This window comes from Oncorhynchus masou, chromosome 21, assembly GCF_036934945.1.
Source record: "Oncorhynchus masou masou isolate Uvic2021 chromosome 21, UVic_Omas_1.1, whole genome shotgun sequence".
Lineage (NCBI taxonomy): Eukaryota > Metazoa > Chordata > Actinopteri > Salmoniformes > Salmonidae > Oncorhynchus > Oncorhynchus masou.
The window spans coordinates 31859531-31882360 of record NC_088232.1 but is presented as its reverse complement, the minus strand read 5'-3'; the positions used below and the strand labels follow the sequence as shown (position 1 = coordinate 31882360).

Here is a 22830-nt window from a genome sequence, read left to right as displayed (position 1 = left end):
CTAACTACATTGGTAACTAGTTTATAACAGCAATAAGGCACCTCGGGGGTTTGTGGTATATGGCCAATATACCACTGCTAAGGACTGTAGGCAGGCACTCCACATTGCATCGTACATACAAAAGAACAGGCTTAACTGTGGTATATTGGCCATATACCACACCCCCTCGGGCCTTATTCTTTAAATAAATACCTTACAGCCAAACAGACAGTGTTTCTCTCACCTATTAACACATATAATATAAGCCATTGAGCAGATGCTTTTATCAAAAGTGACTTACAGTCATGTATGCATACATTGTATGTATATGTGGATCTGGGAATCGAACCCACAACCCTGGCAGTGCAAGCACCATGCGCTACCAACTGAGCCACGAAGGATCACATACACTGAGTATACAAAACATTAAGAACACTTGCTCTTTCCATGTCATAGACGGACCAGGTGAATCTAGGCAAAAGGGGGAGGACAACTCAATATTAAGGTGTTCCTGATGTTTGGTGCACTCAGTGTATATTATGTCTCAGTTTGATTCACTATGGAGGGATACCATTCATACTTATTCTTCATAATTCATTGTTTTTTTGTTACAGCCTATCCAGAGGCTTAGTAATATAAATACAAGGTCAAAGGATTTCGTTATTAATAGCAATGCTTGCATGCCATTGAAGCGGTCAAGTAGCCTACATCTATGTTTTGACGAACTCCTTCTGAGTGAATTCTACAAAACATTGACTCCAGTGTCTCAAGTGTTCTAGAACTTTGTCTTAAATAACTCACATTAACTAGTCCTTGTTGTTAATCACCCTGTCAGCATGCTGTAGGTTCTGCTTTTTACATTGCTCCAGACAGATCAATAGCCTGTGTCTGCCTGGGCCCGCCTGCCTCACACACAATTTCTCATTTGTTACAAGATACAATGCAGATAATATGGACCTATATCTGACTGGTACCTATGTAGTAAAGTCAATCAATGTGCATAGCATCAAGATTGTCTGCTCACACAAAGGGCCTAATGTGAACTTGGATCTTCTGTCATTTTCCCTGACTCAAATAATGACTAGCAATAAGTGGATATTGTATTGACGGGCGCCGGTGAAAGTTCTGTGAAATTATGCGGGGATAAGTATGTGAAATGGAAATAATGATAGGAACAGACGGAGGTCAGAAAACGAGGCATTTTACCATGACAGTGGTGTATTGTGGGGGCTCTATTGACAGGGTATACACATAGCACGCTGGGGGATTGAGGTCAGTTTGTATCCAGCAAAGTCTACTCTGCAGTTGCTGTTGAAATCTTTAGGTGGCAATGTACGACTGTTCATTCCAAACTAAGTATGATACCATTTTGGAGCAATGCACATCATTTTAATAGATGAAGAATACTCTATGTATTTCTTGTTTTAAGTAAAGAATATGTATTAAAGTGGACACTTACATATAACAGACTTTCATAACCTAAGGCTGGTCTGACGTCCAATCATGTTATTCTCCTGCAACAATTACGTTATTTGGATCAAACATACATATAATATTCTTATTACATCCGCTTAGGTTCAAAGTGTATGATCAGGGGTCTCCCTGATTACACTACATTTGACAATAAACTGTTGTTTAAAATATATATAAGGAGGGCTCCAATGTCTGCTTTTCTTCTCTTCCTCTCCACACCAACAAATAATACTACCACACACAAGGCATGGTTCGCATGAATCATTGTGATGATATAACTTAAATAGGTGACAAAGTCATAATTAAGGGCATATATAAACTGCAAAATGCCATCTTAGATTCCTTGATTCGTAGAAGAATACATTAATTTATCCTTTGGAAACGAGAAAGCAGAACAACACAAAGGCTGGTGAGAGGCAGTGACCACAAAGGCCACTAGATGGAGGCATTGACCATAGAAATGCATCATAGAGAACATGCTTTGTTCTAATATATGCTTTGTTCTAATATATAACAGTGATGTCACTGGTGAGCGATGCCTATTGACTGTCTATTTTATAAAGGATAACCTTTATAACCGTTTTTTCAGTTTAGTAGGTGCAATTAACAAATCGTCGATATTCTCTGTATTACTTGTTATGTATTGTGTCTTTAAGCGCAATTTGTCTGTCAGTAAAGTATTTGAATAGTCCCTCCTATGACCCTCCCTGGATACAATGAAGACATGCTTTTAAGAAAAAACAAACATGAATGTCAGCATGATTGTGGATATCACAAAAAAAAATGTGTATCACTGAACTCACACCTGCACACATCTTGATGAGCTCACAACTCCACATATATTGGATTAAACACTATGTAGATGAAGTATGGGACAGGCAACATGAGCCCCCCAGTACAGTACATATCTCACGTTGTACAGTAAAAACATGCAGTAAATCAACATTGCCACATGGTGGCGAAAAAGTGTTGTGTATTTGTAATACTATGTAAATCAGGGATGGGCAACTCCAGTCTCCCTCGAAGGCAACAATGTCTGCTTGTTCTCTCCTCCCTTACACTTTATTGATCCATTCATGTCACTGATTGTTCAGAAAGTGCACACAGATGGTTTTCCAGGTCTAAGTCATTCACTGATTTGAAGGAAGGGACCAAAACCAGCAGACTCTGTGGCCCTCAAGAATTAGAGTTCCCCCACATCACACAGTCTGAAACAATCTGAACTCTATTAAACATTAAACACCAATCTCTTAGGTCACTTTCACTGCCATACAAATAATTCTATTTTTGTCATGTAACTATTAGTGACAAGCACTCAACATGGGTAAATCACAGATTTCGGTTGGGCAAGTTCTATATAAGCCTACAGATCCTTCCAAAAGTATTTGGACGGTGAAGTAGAATGTTTTGGGGGGGGATCTGTATTCCTGGGCATGTATTCACAATGCGTCTCAGACTAGGAGTGCTGATCTAGGATCAGTTCCCCTCTATCCATGTAAAATGATCAATGTACTAAGAGATCAGCACTCTTACTCTGAGACTCTTCATGAGTACGGGCCGTGTAATTCAATTTGAAAATCAACCAATGAATATGAGGCAAAAGTACATCATGTCACTTTTTCACTGGGGTTATTTTTACGCATGTTTTCTTTTTCGCAGTTTAGATAGACCCCATATTTGGACAAATCAGTTACAAATAAATTACTGTAATACAAAGGCTAGTATTTGGTTTGAAATCCCCTTGCCAAAATAACTACACCAAGCCTGGCTGCAACCCATTTACTTCACTGAGAGCATCGGACATATATGATCATCGCGTCATGATATTAGATCTTGTAATAACACCTAGCATCACACATCCTGATGCTGAAAGATAGAACTGTTTCAAGACTGCCAGACTGCCCAGAGAAGTACATTCTCTGAAGGAGTAGGATGCGACCTCATCTGGGTGTCTTTTTCTTTTGTGTGTATTACTGTGTGGTTTACTTTCTGTTTGCCTGCATAGGGTAAAGCATGTGTGTTTGTTTGCGTATGCCATTGTGCAGATGCATGAAGTCATGCATCCCTGCCTGAGAGTACTCTTTATGTTGATTAATATGGTGGTGTACTATCGAGCAGCACAATATTATATGCAGTAGATTCAGAGTGGATTTTGGAGTGTTATTATCTGGCTGTGTAGCCTATATCACTGTGGACTATTAACATGATAGTGGGTGTGAATATCTATGTGTAAGAAAGTGTGTTGAGCACTGCAAGTGATCCAGTTGGGGTTCTATATTTAAACTCCTTGGTCTCTAGTTTCTGCAGCTGTCACCAAGTTTAAGTTCAGCACCTTGAGCTTTTCTCCAACTGCTCTTGGGTCAGAGTTATAAACCTGCCAAACCTTTAAAAGAGAGTGACAGTGAGGGACTCTCTCTTACCCTTGAGGTGGTAGCGGTGCCCCCTGAGTGCAGCGGAATGTGCTTACTTGTTCATCAGCAGATCATCCCTGTTGAACATATCACCCTTGTGCACAAGTGACTCCAATCACACAAAGCTGCTACTGCGAACCAACAGTTCTGTCAGCTAGTTGCAACCAGCTTTGGGTCATTGCATAAAGTTGCATTAATACCACTTAGTTACTTGCTGTGTGATCAAGTCAAAAATGTATTTGTCCGCAGAACATGTATGTAGGCCTACTCAATTTTTGACTCTAAACTACATACTGAAACTGCTCATTGTAAGTGAGTAAATCATTTGATCAGGGACAATAGCTAAACATTCTAGTAAGAGCAGTATTTAACACATACAGAAGACAACTCTCTCTTAACTGATTAGGCCTGACTAGGTCAATGATATTTTACATTATGTTAGACTAGTCTGGGTCATGATGACAGCAGCACATCCTTTCTGCTGTTCTCCACTGTGCCAAAGCCTGCTCACAGATATGCTACAGTGCACACCCAAAGGACTGACATTGGCTTCCTTTGGGCCTTTGACCACATAATATCTACATCTAACGGTAGACCTATAAATCAATGCTCTGTAAGGGTGGTCTTCAGTCCCTCTAGCTGCTGTAGGTGGTGTGTCCAGTGGCAGTGCTGTCCCTAATAACAGAGCTTAGCTGGCATTCCACACGCTGTGGCACTAAGGGGGGAAGTAACCCAGGGAGAGCCTGGTAATTACCCAGGGCCACTGTCACCACGCAACGAATGCACAGCTCCGCAGAGACATGACAACCAGGACACTTTTAACCCCTTCTCTGCCTTTAGGTGTGTATCAAGGAGGCTGGACTATTGCTAACATTGGTGGTGTATCATGCTGTTGACCGTATGGTCATATCATATCATTCTGAGTATACAGAACAGGACATAGAATGACCACGTGAATCCAGGTGAAAGCTGTGATCCCCTATTGACGTCACTGGTTAAATCCACTTCAATCAGTGTAGATGAAGGGGAGGAGACAGGTTAAAGAAGGATTTTTAAGCCTTGAGACAATTGAGACATGGATTGTGTTTGTGTGCCATTCAGAGGGTGAATGTGCATGACAAAAACAGTAGTGCCATCGAACGGGGTTTGATCGTATTTGAAATGTGCTTGTTTTTTTAACTAGGCATGTTAGTTAAGAACAAATTCTTATTTACAATGATGGCCTACCCAAGACAACATTGGGCAAATTGTAGACCACCCTATGGGACTACCAATCACAGCCAGATGTGATGCAGCTTGGATTTGAACCAGGGACTGCAGTGAGGTCTCCTGCACTGAGAAGCAACGCCTTGGACCACTGTGCCACTCGGGAGGCAGTGCCAGGTGTACCGGTTTGTGTCAAGAACGGCAATGCTGCTGATTTTTTTCACGCTCAACAGTTTCCTGTGTGTATCAAAAATGGTCCACCACCCAAAGGACATCCAGATAACTTCACACAACTGTGGGAAGCATTGGAGTCAACATGGGACAGCATCCCTGTGGAACGCTTTCCACACCTTGTAGAGTCCATGCCCTGATGAAGTGAGGCTGTTCTGAGGGCAAAAGGGGGTGCAGCTCAATATTAGGAAGGTGTGGCTAATGTTTGTTATAATGTATGTATCTCTCTAACTGAGGTGCAGTCAATAGCAATCTAGAAATGTTGTCTGACCTTAAAGATGCTCAGAAGGATGTCAAGTTCTGATACAGGTTGAGAGGTCCATGTTCTGTCTCTGAGGGAAGAAAGAGCTGGAGAGGAGATCGCTATGGATTGAAGATGAGTAGGAGGACAGATGAGGTGGCAGTGGTGAGAGGTAAGAAGGGAATGGACATACTTATCTCTCTGGTAACGAGAGATCTCTCTCGCACGCACAAGCAAGCAAGCACGAACATACAGAGTAGGTTACCATATATTTTCTCCCTCTTCTGGACTCACCTACAGTTTTTTCAATCGCTTTGGTGCTATTTTCACGAGTATGTGGAGAATTTTCAAAACTCTTAGTACAAAACTCCAAACTGGTAACACTGGTAGTGTAGCAAGTCTTATATTCAAAACTGTTTGGAGACATCTTTCACCACACAATCATTGATCCTTGGCACGCTTATGGGGATGGCAATCACACACCTTCCTCCTGTATTGTAATCACCTTCCTCCTGTATTGTAATCACTTTTGTTATGGCCAGCCAAAATAAGTTCAGCAGTAAAAATATGTTTAACATGATTTCTGAATGACACCTGATCTCTGTACCCTACACATACGGTTGAAGTCGGAAGTTTACATACACTTAGGTTGGAGTCATTAAAACTCATTTTTCAAACACTCCACAAATTTCTTGTTAACAAACTAGATTTTTGGCAAGTCGGTTAGGACATCTACTTTGTGCATGACACAAGTTATTTTTCCAACAATTGTTTACAGACAGAATATTTCACTTATAATTCACTGTATCACAATTCCAGTGGGTCAGAAGCTTACATACACTAAGTTGACTGTGCCTTTAAACAGCTTGGAAAATTCCAGAAAATGATGTCATGGCTTTAGAAGCTTCTGATAGGCTAAGCGACATCATTTGAGTCAATTGGAGGTGTACCTGTGGATGTATTTCAAGGCCCACCTTTAAACTCAGTGCCTCTTTGCTTGACATCATGGGAAAATCAAAGGAAATCAGCCAAGACCTCAGAAAAAAATGTAGACCTCCACAAGTCTGGTTCGTCCTTAGGATCAATTTCCAAACACCTGAAGGTACGTCCACTTTCATCTACACAAACAATAGTACGCAAGTATAAACACGATGGGACCACGCAGCCGTCATACCGCTCAGGAAGGAGGCTCGTTCTGTCTCCTAGTGATGAACGTACTTTGGTGTGAATAGTGCAAATCAATCCCAGAACAACAGCAAAGGATCTTGTGGGTGGGGTTATATCCTTCCTGTTTGGCCCTGTCCGGGGGTGTCCTCGGATGGGACCACAGTGTCTCCTGACCCCTCCTGTCTCAGCCTCCAGTATTTATGCTGCAGTAGTTGATGTGTCGGGGGGCTGGGGTCAGTTTGTTATATCTGGAGTACTTCTCCTGTCCAATTCGGTGTCCTTTGTGAATCTAAGTGTGCGTTCTCTAATTCTCTCCTTCTCTCTCTCGGAGGACCTGAGCTCTAGGACCATGCCCCAGGACTACCTGATATGATGACTCCTTGCTGTCCCCAGTCCACCTGACCGTGCTGCTGCTCCAGTTTCAACTGTTCTACCTTATTATTATTCGACCATGCTGGTCATTTATGAACATTTGAACATCTTGGCCATGTTCTGTTATAATCTCCACCCGGCACAGCCGGAAGAGGACTGGCCACCCCACATATGCTCTCTCTAATTCTCTTTCTTTCTCTCTCTCGGAGGACCTGAGCCCTAGGACCATGCCCCAGGACTACCTGACATGATGACTCCTTGCTGTCCCCAGTCCACCTGGCCGTGCTGCTGCTCCAGTTTCAACTGTTCTGCCTTATTATTATTCGACCATGCTGGTCATTTATGAACATTTGAACATCTTGACCTTGTTCTGTTATAATCTCTACCCGGCACAGCCAGAAGAGGACTGGCCACTCCACATAGCCTGGTTCCTCTCTAGGTTTCTTCCTAGGTTTTGGCCTTTCTAGGGAGTTTTTCCTAACCACCGTGCTTCTACACCTGCATTGCTTGCTGTTTGGGGTTTTAGGCTGTGTTTCTGTACAGCACTTTGAGATATCAGCTGATGTACGAAGGGCTATATAAATAAATTTGATTTGATTTGATCTTGTGAAGATGCTGGAGGAAACAGGTACAAAAGTATCTATATCCACAGTTAAATGAGTCCACTGCTCAAAAACTGCTATTAAAAAGCCAGACTATGGTTTGCAACTGCTCATGGGGACAAAGATCGTACTTTTTGGAGATATGTCCTCTGGTCTGATGAAACAAAAATAGAAATGTTTGGCCATAATGACCGTCGTTATGTTTGGTGGAAAAGGGGGAGGCTTGCAAGCCGAAGAGCACCATCCCAACTGTGAAGCACGGGGGTGGCAGCATCATGTTGTGGGGGTGCTTTGCTGCAGGATGGACTGGTACACTTCTCAAAATAGATGGCATCATGAAGTAGGAAGTTATGTGGATATATTGAAGCAACATCTCAAGACATCAGTCAAGAAGTTAAAGTTTAGTCGCAAACAGGTCTTCCAAATGGACATTGACCCCAAGCGTACTCCAAAGTTGTGGCAAAATGGCTAAAGGACATAAAAGTCAAGGTATTGGAGTGGCCATCACAAAGCCCTGACCTCAATCCCGTGGAACATTTGTGGGCAGAACTGAAAAAAGCGTGTGCGAGCAAGGAAGCCTACAACCCTGACTCAGTTACACCAGGTTTGTCAGGAGGAATGGACCAAAATTCAACCAACTTATTGTGGGAAGCTTGTGGAAGACTACCCGAAACGTTTGACCCAAGTTAAACAATTTAAAGGCAATGCTACCAAATACTAATTGAGTGTATGTAAACTTCTGACCCACCGGTAATGTGATGAAGGAAATAAAAGCTGAAATAAATCATTCTCTCTACTATTATTCTGACATCTCACATTCTTAAAATAAAGTGGTGATCCTAATTGACCAAAGACAGGGAATTTTACTCGGATTAAATGTCAGGAATTGTGAAAATCTGAGTTTAAATGTATTTGGCTAAGGTGTATGTAAACTTCCGACTTCAACTGTACAATTATGTTTGAGGTCCCTCATTCGAGCAGTGAATTTCAAACACAGATTCAACCACAAAGACCAGGGAAGTTTGCAAAGGGCACCTATTGGTAGATGGGTAAAAATAAAAAAGCAGGCTTTGAATATCCCTTTCAGCATGGTGAAGTTATTAATTACACTTTGGATGGTGTAGCAATACACCCAGTCACTACAAAGATACAGGCGTTCTTCCTAACTCAGTTGCCGGATAGGAAGGAAATCGCTCGGGGATTTTAACATGAGGATAATGGTGACTTTAAAGAGTTACAAAGTTTACTGGCTGTGATAGGAGAAAACTGAGGATGGGTCAACAACATTGGAGTTACTCCACATTATTAACCTAATTGACAGTCAAAAGAAGGAAGCCTGTGCATAATACAAATATTCCAAAACATGCATCCTGTTTACAACAAGGCACATAAATATGCGAAACAAAAATATAAACACAACATGCAAAAATTTAAAAGATTTTACTAAGTTACAGTTCAAATAAGGAAATCAGTCAATTGAAATGAATTAATTCAGCTCAAATCTATAGATTTCAAGTGATTGAGAATACAGATATGCATCTGTTGGTCACAGATACAGTACCTTAATAAAAGTTAGGGGCGTGGATCAGCAAACCAGTCTGTATCTGGTGTGACCACCATTTGCCTCAAGCAGCACAACACATCTCCTTTGCATAGAGTTGATCAGGTTGTTGATTGTGGCCTGTGGAATTTTGACCCACACCTCTTCAATGGCTGTGCGAAGTTGCTGGATAATGGCGGGAAGTGGAACACCCTGCCGTACACGTCGATATAGAGCATCCCAAACATGCTCAATGGTTGACATGTCTGGTGAGTATGCAGACCATGGAAGAATTTGGTTGGTGTTTTTTGTAATGATGTAAGTGACCATTGTGCTGTTGTTGCTGTTAGAAATACTAAGGTTCCCAAGACAAACCCACGTTTTAAGAGAAATTGTAAGAGAAATTTGAAGTGTTTTAATGAGCAGGCTTTCCTTTGTGATTTGTTTTATTTTGACTGGAGCAAGATTGAGCTTATTCCAGATGTGGAAACTGCCTGGAAATTCTTTCATGGTGGCTTTTCCAAAATAGTAAACAAACATGCCCCATTCCGCAGGTTCAGGGTTAAAGGGTGGGGTAATCCATGATTTTCTTCTGAGCTGTCTTGTATTATTCACGACCGTAATCTAACCTGGGCTAAAGCAAGGAAATCATGTTCTGATGCTGATTGGCTTATTTTTAGGCAGTTACGAAACAAGTGTTCTTTTTTTCTCAGGAAGACCAAGTCTGAAAATGTTATGTCTGTTACCACTGATAACCTGAATGTGTCACGGACGTCGTCGTGGAAATGATCGAACCAAGGTGCAGCGTGGTGAGCGTACATTTTCCTTTATTTATGTAAATGTCGCCAACAAACAAGAAACAAAGAAACGACCGTGAAGATTACTAGGGCTATAGTGCCCCTAACAAAGATAACTACCCACAAAATGCAAAGGAAAAAGGCTGCCTAAGTATGACTCCCAATCAGAGACAACGATAGACAGCTGTCCCTGAATGAGAACCATACCCGGCCAGAACATAGAAACAGAAAACATAGAAATAAAGAAACTAGAATCCCCACCCTAGTCACACCCTAGCCTACCCAAAATAGGGAATAAAAGCCTCTCTATGGCCAGGTCTATATGGTCAGTACTCCTCCCCCCCCCTCCAAAGGTGCGGACTCCGGCTGCAAAACCTGACTTTAAAGGGGAGGGTCCATGTGGGCATCCCTTACGGCGGTGGCTCTGGTGCGGGACGAAGACCCCCCTCCGCCTCTGGCTCCCTCCACTTTGGTGGCGCCTCTGGTGCAGGGACCCTCGTTGCGGGCCCCAGACTGGGGACCCTCGCTGCCGGCCCCGGACGGGGGACCCTCGTTGCCAACCCCGGACTGGCCCGTGGAGCGGGCACAGGACTCACCAGGCTGGGGAGACCTACTGGAGGCCTGGTCCTTGGAGAAGGCACAGGATGAACCAGGCTGGGGAGACCTACTGGAGGCATGACAGAATGACCCTAGAACGTTTTGGAAGGCTATTAAGTCTATGTCTGGTAACAGTAATGTTAATGAATTACTGTCATGTATTTTGAAGGACTTTGTTGCTGTATATGACAAAACTGAAATGCTGAATTGTTTCAATGAGCACTTTGTATCATCTGGTAGGCTGTTTGATTCAGTGTCCTCTGTCTCTGTACAACCCTGTGTGGATGAACCAGTGAGAGCTGGTCAAACTTTTAGCTTTTTGCCATTCTCAGTGCAGGTGGTACATAAAGCCCTGAAATCCTTAGATCAGAGAAAGCCTGCAGGTCCTGATCTTTTGGATCCCTGCTTTTTAAATCTGGCAGCTGATTTCATAGCTGAACCACCTACATATCTGTTCAATCTAACCCTGGAATGTAATGAAATTCCAAAGATCTGGAAATCAGCATTTGTCCTACCACTTTTAAAAGGGGGAGATCCAACTCTTTTAAGTAATTATAGGCCAATCTCAAAGCTGTCACCCCTGGTGAAAATACTTGAAACTCTTGTGAGTGAACAGCTAAAAGAGTTTTTATTTACTCACTCTATTTTATCAATGTACCAATCGGGCTTCAGGAAGAAGCATAACACAATTACAGCAGCCATGAAGGTTTTAAATGATATCACTGAAACCCTTGACAAAAAACAGCACTGTGTCTCACTTTTTATTGATCTCGCTAAGTCTTTTGATACATTTGATCATGCTATACTAAGGCAGAGATTGTCGAGTGTAGGTCTTTCGGAGCATGCAGTTGCATGGTTTGCTAACTATCTGTCTGATAGAACTCAGTGCACTCAATTTGATGTCTGTTAAATTGTCTGTCTGTAATGGTGTGCCCCAAGGCTCTGTACTTGGTCCTCTCTTATTCACTATTTACATAAATAATTTAGACAAAAATGTCCAAAATACGCAACTTCATTTTTATGCTGATGATACTGTTATTTACTGTATTGCCTCGTCTCTTACAAAAGTTTTCCAGAACTTGCTAAATGCTTTTTATAGTGTTCAACATACATTGTGTCAATTAAAGTTAATCCTCAATACTGACAACTAAACTAATGGTGTTTTTCTAAAGCAAGAAATAGACCTCTGAACTTTTCACCTATTATTACCTGTCAGGGCAATGAGATTGAGAGTGTAACCTCATATAAATATCTTGGAATTTTAATTGATGACGGCCTCTCTTTTAAATTGCATATTCAACCATTTACAAAAACATTTAAACTGAAATTGGGATTTTATTTTAGGAATAAGGCCTGTTTTTCTTTTGAAGCCAGAAGGAGGCTAGTATCAGCTACATTTATGCCTTTACTAGACTATGGAGATATTTTATATGTGAATGCTTCCGCTCAGTGTTTGAGATCAATTGACACCCTTTACTATGGCACTTTGAGATTTATTTTAAACTGCAAAACCCTTACGCACCACTGCACTTTGTATACCAGGGCTGGCTGGCCTTCTCTAGTCACTCGTAGGCTCAGTCACTGGTATACTTTTATTTACAAAGCCATTTTGGGTTTACTACCTTTTTATTTGGACATTTTTATTGTTCAGAAATGTGGTGGGTACTCTCTTCGTTCGCTGGACTTTATCCTGCTAACTGTTCCAAATGTCAGAACTGAATTTGGTAAAAGGGCTTTTATGTACTCTGCGCCATCGTCTTGGAACGCCTTACAAAATACTTTTAAACTGGAAGAACTTGTCCCGATAGGTATTTTTAAATCACTGATGAATGATCTTGAGACTGATTCCCTGACCTGTCAATGTTTTTAATTAGCTCTTTTTGATTTTGTTATACTCTTGTGAATTCTATTTTTTTTACTAGATTAACTTGTAGTTTTTCACGTTGTTTGTCTGTAATTTTTGTAATGACTCGGTGCTGCCTATCTTAGCCAGGATGCTCTTGAAAAGGAGATTTTAAATCTCAATGAGCCCTTCCTGGTTAAATAAAAAAAAACTGGGACAATTTCAGCTTCCAGGAATTGTGTACATGCGCTTGCGACATGGGGCTGTGCATTATCATGCTGAAACATGACACGTGACACGACAATGGGCCTCAGGATCTCGTCACAGTATCTCTGTGCATTCACATTACCATCAATAAAATGCAATTGTGTTAGTTGTCCGTAGCTCATGCCAACGTCACCATGGGGCGCAGTGATCACAATGTTGACATCAGCAAACTGCTCGCACACACGACACCATACACGTGTTCTGTGGTTGTGAGGCCGGTTCTCTAAAACAACATGGTAGAGAAATTAACATGAACTTCTCTGGCAGCAGCTCTGGTAGACATTCCTGCAGTTACTATGCCAATTGCACGTTCCCTCAAAACTTGAGACATCTGTGGCACTGTGTTGTGTGACAAAACTGCACATTTTACAATGGCCTTTTATTGTCCCCAGCACAAGGTGCACCTGTGTAATCATCATGAATTTTAATCAGCTTCTTGATGTGCCAAACCTGTCAGTTGGATGAATTATCTTGGCAAAGGATAAATGCTCACTAACAGGGATGTAAACAAATTTGTGCACAAACTTTTTTGTGCTTATGGAACATCTCTGGGATCTTTTATTTCAGCTTATGAAACATGGGACCAACACTTTACATGTTGCATTTATATTTTTGTTCAGTGTAATACTGCTAACAATATATAAGCAATTTACTTTTTGTCCTCAATACAAAGTGTTATGTTTGCGGCAAATCCAATACAACACATTACTGAGTACCACTCTCCATATTTTCAAGCATAGTGGTGGTGGCTGCATCAGTTTATGGGTATGCTTGTAATTGTTAAGGAATGGGGAGTTTTTCAGGATAAAAAATAAACTGAATGGAGCTAAGCACAGGCAAAATCCCAGAGGAAAGCCTAGTTCAGTCTGCTTGCCACCACACACTGGGGGATGAATTCAGCAGGACAATAACCTAAAACACAAGGCCAAATCTACACTGGAGTTGCTTACCAAGAAGACAGTGAATCTTCCTGAGTGGCCAAGTTACAGTTATGACTTAAATCTACTTGGAAATCTATGGCAAGACATGAAAATTGTTGTCTAGCAATGATCAACCAATTTGACAAAGCTTGAAGAATTTTGAAATGAATAAATGGGCAAATGTTGCACAAGCCAGGTGTGGAAAGCGCTTAGAGATTTACCCAGAAACACTCACAGCTGTAATCACTGCCAAAGGTGCTTCCACAAAGTATGGACTCAGGGGTGTTTAATTTACGTAATTTTGATATTTCTGTGATTCATTTTAAATACATTTGCAAACATTTCTAAAAACATGTTTTCACCTTGTCATTATGGGGTATTGTGTGTATATGGGTGGGGTGACACAAATATTGAATACATTTTAAATTCAGGCTGTAACACAATTTTTTTTAAATAAGTCAACGGTTATGAATACTGTCTGGAAGCACTAGTATGTTATTTGTATTTATTTGTATTTTTTTCCCCCAATGTTAGAAATTTTCTTCCACTTTGACATTACAGAGTAATGATCATTGACCATTAAATACATTTTAAATCCACTTTGTATCACAACAAAATGTAGAAAAGGTAAAGGGGGTGAATACCTTCGGAAGGCACTGTACATCACACTTTATATGTTCATACTTTACAAACATACATCTTCATTATGTAGTTCTCAAAATCTGCAGTAGATGAACCAGTTTAAAATATATAGGTTTGCCAAACTGTTAAGTTAATATAAATTAAGAGCAGTCTGATTAAGTAATTGTCAAATGTATTTTAACAAATGAGAAGACCATCATATCAAAAGTAATGTGAGCATTGCATTGTAAAACGCCATCACTTTATATTACCATGTATTACATTATAGAACATGCATTTCTAGATGAAACACTGTTTAAGTTTGAGGAAAAAGAGTCTTTGTGATTGTGTGTTGTACTTACAGTAGACAATTGAAAATGTGCTTAGGGTTTTGAAACAACTGCCTTTTTGATAATTTGGTTTGAGTTTTGTACCAAGCATTGTGAAAATGTACTACATACTTGTGAAAATTGCACCACAGCGATTGAAAAAGACTGTAACTAGAGCATAACCAGTGAACCTCTTCTCAATGACGAGCCTCAGAGGCATTCCCACAAGAGAGGCTTGCTCGAAATATAGGACAGGGCATAAATGAGATGTTTATTTTCCTTTGTGCACGTGTATCTGTGGCATAGGGGTCCTGTGTCCAAAGTGCTGTTAGTTTTGTTTCAGCAAAGAGTTTATAGCAATTCCCATCCCCCTCCTTATCCTTTTCCTTCCCTCTCCCTTTTGATATTATTTTCTTTCCTGTCTCTCTTTTTTGCTACTTTCTCTGAATCTTTCTCTCTCTTGCACTTCCTCTCACTCTTCACCTTTTCCTCTGTTTTTGCGCTCTGTTTCTGTCCCTCATTCTCTCTCTCGACGTCATTCTCCCTCTCTCTCTCCCTCCTTGTCTCTCTCTCTCCCTCCTTCTCTCTCTCTCCCTCCTTCTCTCTCTATCCCTCCTTCTCTCTCTATCCCTCCTGCTCTCTCTCTCCCTCTATCATCTGCAGGCTAAAATAGCCTAAACAGATTTCTCTGTGCCTTTTGTCCCTGCTCAGGGAGACGTTTGGCACACAGAGGATCGTGTTACAACTTTCATTTCCTGAAATATTTTTTTGAGAACCAAACAAGGGTATTTTATCCTGTACTGGAGTATGGGGATGAGAGGTGAGGGGAGCGGGGAGCGGGATGGAAGCTCAATTTCTGGGACCTGTCATTCTCATGTCACCAAACAAACACAAACTACATTCAGCCCCAGGATCTGGAGGGAGGAAGCAGTGTGGTTTGTGGCTCGGGGGGGATGCACTTGAGCTGTTTATGAACCACTGGGGTAGGTGAGGTGATGGCCCATGGGACAGTGGGGTATATTTTATTATCCCATAACCCATACCACTTCCTCCTGTTGTGTCTGCCTGTGCCCCAACGCCCCTGGGACCACTGCATATAGCCAGGTAACATTAGGTCAATCAACCCTCCATAAAATGGGTTCACAATGGATAATATTGTTAGTATTTTCTATTATGGAATAATATTATTGCTTTTTAGTTGAATGGTTTTCTTTTAGTTTAGTTTTGAATAATGTGTGGTGTTTGTATGTGTATGTGTATGCGTGTACCTGCTCTAAGGCATATCACAGTAGTGTGCTCAGACTATAATTGGCAAAGGATAACAAGAGCTGACAATCTGGGGAAATATTCAGTTCCAACATCCCAGACTGAAGTCACCTGTGTTCAAAATTCTATATTACAAAATAAATCTATGCATCCCGAGTGGCGCAGCAGTCAAAGGCACTGCATTGCAGTACTTGAAGCATCACTACAGACCCGGGTTCGGTCCCAGGCTGTGTCACAGCTGGCTGGTTTGGCTGGCCTGTATTTCCTTGTCCCATCACGCTCTAGCGACTCCTTGTGGCGGGCCGGTTGCCTGCAAGCTGACTTCGGGTTCCTGTAAGCTGACTTTGGGTTCTTGCAAGCTGACTTTAGGTTCCTGCAAGCTGACTTTGGGTTCCTGCACGCTGACTTTGGGTTCCTGCAAGCTGACTTCGGGTTTCTGTAAGCTGACTTCGGGTTCCTGCAAGCTGACTTCGGGTTCCTGCAAGCTGACTTCGGGTGCCTGCAAGCTGACTTCGGGTGCCTGCAAGTTGACTCTGGTTGCCAGCTGGACAGTGTTTCCTCCGACACGTTGGTGCGGTTGGCTTCTGGGTTAAGCGAGCAGTGTCAAGAAGCAGTGCGGCTTGGCAGGGTCATGTTTCGGAGAACTTGACTTCGCCTCTCCTGAGTCCGTAGGGGAGTGGCAGCGATGGGACAAGACTGTAACTACCAGTTGGGGACAAAAAGGTGTAAAAGTACAACAAAAAAGATCTAGATATTGCTTTTCCTGCTAAGCTCCTAAAATACCGATATCTGATTTTCTGAAACCAGGACAAGCTTTGTCTTTGTAAGGGTTGGTTACATGAGCCCGGGCCTTCCAGGCATATTTCTCTTACAAGACGCTTTCAAATGCATCAGAATCGAGTTGCATCTTGTCCATCACCTTATATATTGGAAAATATATAAAAATTCCCATTCATTGTCTCCTCTACATGACGTCCTTCATTTGACACACATGTTATCTTACACCCTAATAGCTTGGGAGCATCAGGAGTCTGTGCTCCTCCTTGTCTTTGAACTCTGGGTCATGCATCACTCAGCATAGTGGGAGATAGAGATAAATATTTATTTCGCCAACGCTACTTGGAGCTTCCTGTTGTACCAGAGGCTTCCTGCTTGACCACTTGTCTGAGAGGAGACTTTCTATGGAGCGCGCTGTTTATAACGAACAACACACTTCCAAAATTGACAAAGACACACTACAGAGAACAGCTGTTCAAAGGGGTATAGCACTGGATTATAGCACACGCTCTCTCTCTTGCACACACACAGTCTGTCTCTTGGGCAAGCCAGGCTGGAGCGTTGTCAGATCCATGCATCATTGGTAAGGAAATCTCCCCACAACCACGCCACCCCCCATCCTGCCCCCGTCCCCGTACCTGCGGCAGACCTGAAAAGATCCTTTTGTCCATCATCACCCCTCTTCTACCTCCACCTCCCCATGCCCACACCCCTCATACAGCCCGTGGTTATGGATACCTGGGATTGTCTCACACAATGCTCCCATGTAGGGGTAAGGCTCCCTGCAGGCACTAGACCTGAGAATGCCAGCCCAAGAACAAGTTCCTTACCTTTTGCTTTGTCCTCATTGTCGATGGATCATTTTACTCACTCTAAGTGCTTACCAAAATCGACATACCAGAACCCTCTCCCACGCTTTAGAACAGACTGCGGCCTTTAATTTACTCTCTATATGTTTATTTACACCCGACAAGGTCTTTCCTGCCATTGATTTAATGCCACTGCAAGTCATATCCATGAAAAACAAAATGCCCTTCTGACGACTCTGTTGTCCATTAGCAGCTGCTCTTATTGGCTCTAGTCAGCTCACAGTGAACCTGATGGCACATCACATTCAGCTCTAATGAAGGAGCCCAGTGCCTGAGGCTTAGGTCTATTTCTCCTACACATGCTGCACTGCTGCACCATGGCTCCACGTGTAGAACTGAAAGGAGGAATGCTCTGTGTGCCAGATACAGTAGACTCACAGTTTATGTGTGTATCCATGTTAACTGTCCAGTGTGAACGCACCGTGTTCGGTTGGGATCCGAAGTGCGGAATTCAGGCATGATTAAAAGCCTTGTTGGAGTTTCCGCAAGAGATTGAATTCATATTCTATTTCCACCCCTGTAGAGGTGACATTGATGGCTTAATTCCTGTATGGCACATAGTAATCTCTTGTGTGTCCATCCTTTACCAGACATATTGTCCCTAGATTTACTGGCACATTCACTTTGGTGCCTTTGTTATTGGCTGTTAGCCAATCAGGCTATATTTTTTCTCTGCCTGCAGTCACATGGGAGATTTCGTGCAAATTTGGTCTAAAGAGTCTATTTTGTCAATCAAAGGTGTTCTGCACATTATTTGTGAGTGGGAGGCAGAGTGCAGAAAATTCCTAACCTACATTTGAGTCCCTGGCACTTTTTTGAGACAGCCTTGTTTATGTGTCTCCTGTAAGTCAAATACAGTGGGGTTGATAAAATAACAGGTTCTTGCTTTATTTAGAGTTCAAATGAGGTCCAAATGTTCCTGCATATTAGATTCAAAGGATATATTTATATACAGGGAATCCCAAGGCATAACTAGTTTCATGTTTATTTTAGTAGTATGGTAGCTGTAGGGGTAGTATAACATATTATTAGAAAACTATTAAAAATGTAACAACCGCATCACTTAAAAATATAAACTGCATGGCTGTAAATGGTAAATATTCACTCCACTGTATTTGGTAGACATGGTAGGTTGGTGGTCATGATATAGGTTAAGAAACAGTCCCAAATGACAACGCCTCCGGGATGCAGACTGCCCCAGGCCAGGGTTCCTCGTGCTATAGCCGGGCATAGCCCTGCAATCTTGGCAATCAGGATCTAATGCTAGCAGCAACTGGTTCAGATTAGGCCCAGGAAATCCTCCGTGCTCTCTGTTCATAACAATTTACCCTGACATGAGCCTAAGGGGTAGGGGGGCAAAGGAGTTGTCCTCTGTTACCAGAAACTTTTGGAGTGCAAGTGAGACATTTTTCAAAATATGACGCAGATATTTGGCCCATAAAGTACGCTATAAATGTTGTTGTCCTTTGAGGATTGCTTTACAGCCCAACGCGGCTGTAGACCCTATACAAATCAGTCTTGAATTTGCCTATTCGATATATTCGAATGACAATGATTGCAACAGCAATCATTCATATTATTACAGTAGTGTTATTATTTGTATATTGTTTGTATTATTATAAGACACTTTTAGTAATATGCTAATAACTGAAATAAGAAGCAGATTAGGCTACTGTTGTTATTATTGTTGTTGGTGATGGTGGTTTTATCATTGAGCTTTCAAATCCCATCATTATTATAGGATAGTTAGCCTATAACATGAGTGATAACAGGGTTCAATACTAATTGTATTGTAATTCTAAAAGTTGTGCATGATGTTGAACAAGGATGAAGGAGGGAGTATTTAAAAAACATAAATCAATTTCTAGGTTTATTTGTTCTTCGTAGTAGGCTACAGATTAATGTAAAATCACGCCTTCCGCAGATGGTGTTGCTTTTCGGTGGCCCAGAACCGACAGAACAAACACTTGGAGAGAGCAAAGTAAACACCGCAACACAGACGTAATGATCCGCAGCGCTCATGGAGCACGGGCGAGAACCAGGCTTCTTCGCCTTGGGCAAAACATGGCTTTAAATATCATCGACAAAACTACTCTGTTGTGCATACCTCGTGGTCCTTTTTTAACGGATTATAAGAGTTTGGGCCCCACATTTTACAGTTCCCAATCCGGATGTTTTGTTGTTATTCTGAATCGATCATGTTTTGAGTTTTAACTCTATTAACATATCTGAAATTCCACGTTGGGTGAAAATTAAAGCAACAATTTCAAGGAAAGATTAAATATGTCCATTTTGTCTGGAGAGTTAAACAGAGAACTTTGACCGTGGTTTCTATCCATCCAAATGGTGACATAGAGGCCTAAGAAACTAAATGTGCTTTTCGAATACACCCTGCCCAAAAGTTGAACGGATATTTTGTATTGTTTGCTATCATGGACGTGCGTAAAATGTAGATGGCTCAATGCTATACCAAGGAAGAAAACGTGACCAAAATGTTTTGGTTTATTATAGCCCATATTTGTTCTCCATGCTCTACATATCTTTGAGGGATGAATATAGGCTATGATATAATGCTATTTATTTTATTGACTGGACATACAAATAATACACATTAAACAAATTGACGTCTCTTTTTGTTTTATTGGAAACTAATAGGATTTTAATGAAAACGTCGCTTCTTAGTTTCCATAGCAGGAGATTGCTATAAATTTTATCTGAACAAATAATATCATAAATTAAGCAAAAGGGCAGTCCAGTTTAAGTGTCTCGTTGACTTAAGAGTTCGTAAAAGGGGGTTTGGTTGTATTTTCACGGGAAGGAGGGTACCTCCTAAGTCAGGATAAGCGCATAAAATAATTGCGTTATAGTTCTAACCAAATTTAACGACAGACAGAGGTCAGTCTAGTTATAAGGTACCATAGTGTAATTTCATATATGTACTCAAGCTGGTAGAGTTATCAGTCTTTTAAAAGATAGTATCAGTTTGCCTTTAGGAGCCTAGATCCACAAGGCTCGATGTTAGAGGTCCCAGCAACGAGTCTTGGAGTTGGTGCGGGTGTCCGTGCATTCCATGCACCGGCTGTGTGCCACCGAGACCCGTCATAGGGTAAGAGGAGACGCCGGGGTGACTCATATTTCCCTGGAGCAAAAGCACAGAGTTCTGATCAGGGCTTTGTGGTGGAGAGAACTCATCTTCCGAGCTGGACATGAGCGACTTGCCGCCATCGAGGGGAGACAGCTGGTTCTGTTTGTTGTTACCGGAGTTGTTGTTTTCGCTGTTTTCTCTGAGAAGGGAAGATATGTAAAGACGTTAGAAATATAAATGTTTATAGCATACTATCATACCACTTTGAGGACTATAAAGATTGTAACACAAAAAGAAACAAGTTAACATATAGCCAACCAATTCCTAACACTCGTATTGTCGTGTAACTATTTTAACTATGCAAAAGTTGAGTACTGTCATCATTGGTTTGTCGCATGATTTCGTGGTGGTGATTTTCGGTTGTGAATAAACAATCTTGGACCCAGGTTTACAGAATCGATAGGCCAAATACAAGCCAGACATTTCAATTATAAGCCAAGAACAAGCCAATCCAAAATTGGTTTAAACTTTAGGATAATGCAATTAAAAATATATTCAATCCATTTGTTTTATTCTGACATTTCAATTGCAAAAGGGAAACTTTTGATCACACGCAATACTTTTAATTATTGCATGAGAATACTATCTTCTACTATCTATCTTGACCACTGAAACCGCGAGCTGTAGCTCCAAATATACATGTATCACTGTCTAAATAGCTATAACTTATTCTGATGCCAGAAATATTTAGAACACTATCGAAAATATAAGGATACAGTCAATAGTATGTCATTGGTTCCATTTCAAACGTATGTTGGCCATAGGTTTTTGTTTTGGGGTATCACACTAAATGTTTGAAATGTAATTTACAGTGGATAAATTGTAATTTAAAATTGTTAAAACCCTTTAGTATAAATATATTGTAATATTAGTTGGGCCTTCTAAAAATCAGCATAAGGGCATGTCACTTTAAATAAATTAGTTGGGAATTTATTCAACAAAATTCCAACTCTGGTAAATTACGCATGTGATTATGTTTAGTTTATTCTTTCCTACTATTAATCCTACTATGGCAACATTTGATTGTACTTTTTTGGTCAAAACATACCTTTCTTTAGCTTCTGCGGCTCTGTCTCTCTGGCGTCTGTTTTTGAACCAGTTGCTGACCTGCGTAGTGGTCAGTCCCGTGGCCTCGGCCAGCTCCCTTTTCTCTCGCGGGGAGGGATAGGGGTTATGCGTGTACCACTCTCTAAGAACACCCCTGGACTTCTCCTTAAAGCAATAGCTGGTCTCCTCGCCGTCCCAGATTGTGCGGGGCAGAGGGAATTTCCTTCTTACCCTATACTTCCCCACGGCTCCAAGCGGTCGGCCGCGCAATTTCTCCGCCTCCACGTAGTGCGCTTTCAGCCACAGCTGCTGCAGCTTGGGATGGTTGTGCGGAGAAAACTGGTGGCTCTCCAGGATCTTATATAGCTCTCTGAAGTTCCCTCGGTGGAAGGCGACCACCGCTTTTGCTTTCAGTACACTTTCATTCTTGTGGAGGTGGTCACAAGCTGGGAGAGACCAGAGGAAACGACCGAGCCTCTCCAGGTTACCTCCTTGTTGCAGGACCTCGCAGACGCAGGCGACTTGCTCCTGGGTAAACCCAAACGAAGGTAGTATTGACATGATGTCGGGTCTCAATCCCCAGCCCAACGTCGATATCCAGAGGGATGCTGTTTTTCTGTCTATATATTCTTCACTGGTTTGTTATTGTGTTCCAGAACCCAGTGCAATCCGGCGTCCGGACAATATCCACTCCACCCCTGATGCGCACGGGAGATTCGGATGTTGATTGTTGGGACAATTTGTTCCTGTTGGAGATATGTCAGGCTTAAAGAGAGCGCTGCGCGATTCGTTGATTGGCTCTCCCACTGCCCTATACCCTGGCAGCCGAGCAGAACTGGGTTTGCAGCTCCGTTTCCTCCCTGGAGGGAGTACGTCAGGGGCTGAAATTGGAGCCCCCCATCCCATACTCCTCTCCAGCTTTAGCTGAGGGAGCAAAGGTACCTAAATGCTAATCAATTATTACAGATTCTTAAAGAGCATTTTTATCATTCCCTTCATGCAAGGACCTCCCATGTTTTTGGAAAGTTCCAGACAAGGCTTGAAGTGAAGTACAAGAGATAGATGAATATAGCTGAAGTAATTTATTGCATCACCATTCATTATTAATTATTGTCACTGTTAACCGCCCT

General features: G+C 41.8%; 1 protein-coding gene across 1 annotated transcript; it reads right to left on the bottom strand.

Moving 5' to 3' along the window:
- Positions 1-18475: 18475 nt before the first annotated feature.
- On the bottom strand, positions 18476-22510 carry LOC135508143 (homeobox protein six1b). The gene is made up of 2 exons (XM_064928132.1): positions 21702-22510; positions 18476-20792 (listed from the first exon to the last, which is right to left on the bottom strand). The coding sequence occupies exons 1-2, from the start codon at positions 22259-22261 to the stop codon at positions 20498-20500; spliced, it is 855 nt and encodes a 284-aa protein (XP_064784204.1). The 5' UTR covers positions 22262-22510; the 3' UTR covers positions 18476-20497.
- Positions 22511-22830: the final 320 nt, after the last annotated feature.

Coding starts and splice junctions, on each gene's coding strand:
- LOC135508143 (XM_064928132.1), bottom strand. CDS start 22,261: ATGTCAATACTACCTTCGTTTGGGTTTACCCAGGAGCAAGTCGCCTGC. Junction 20,793..21,701: donor GCCGCAGAAGCTAAAGAAAG/GTATGTTTTGAC, acceptor TTCCCTTCTCAG/AGAAAACAGCGAAAACAACA.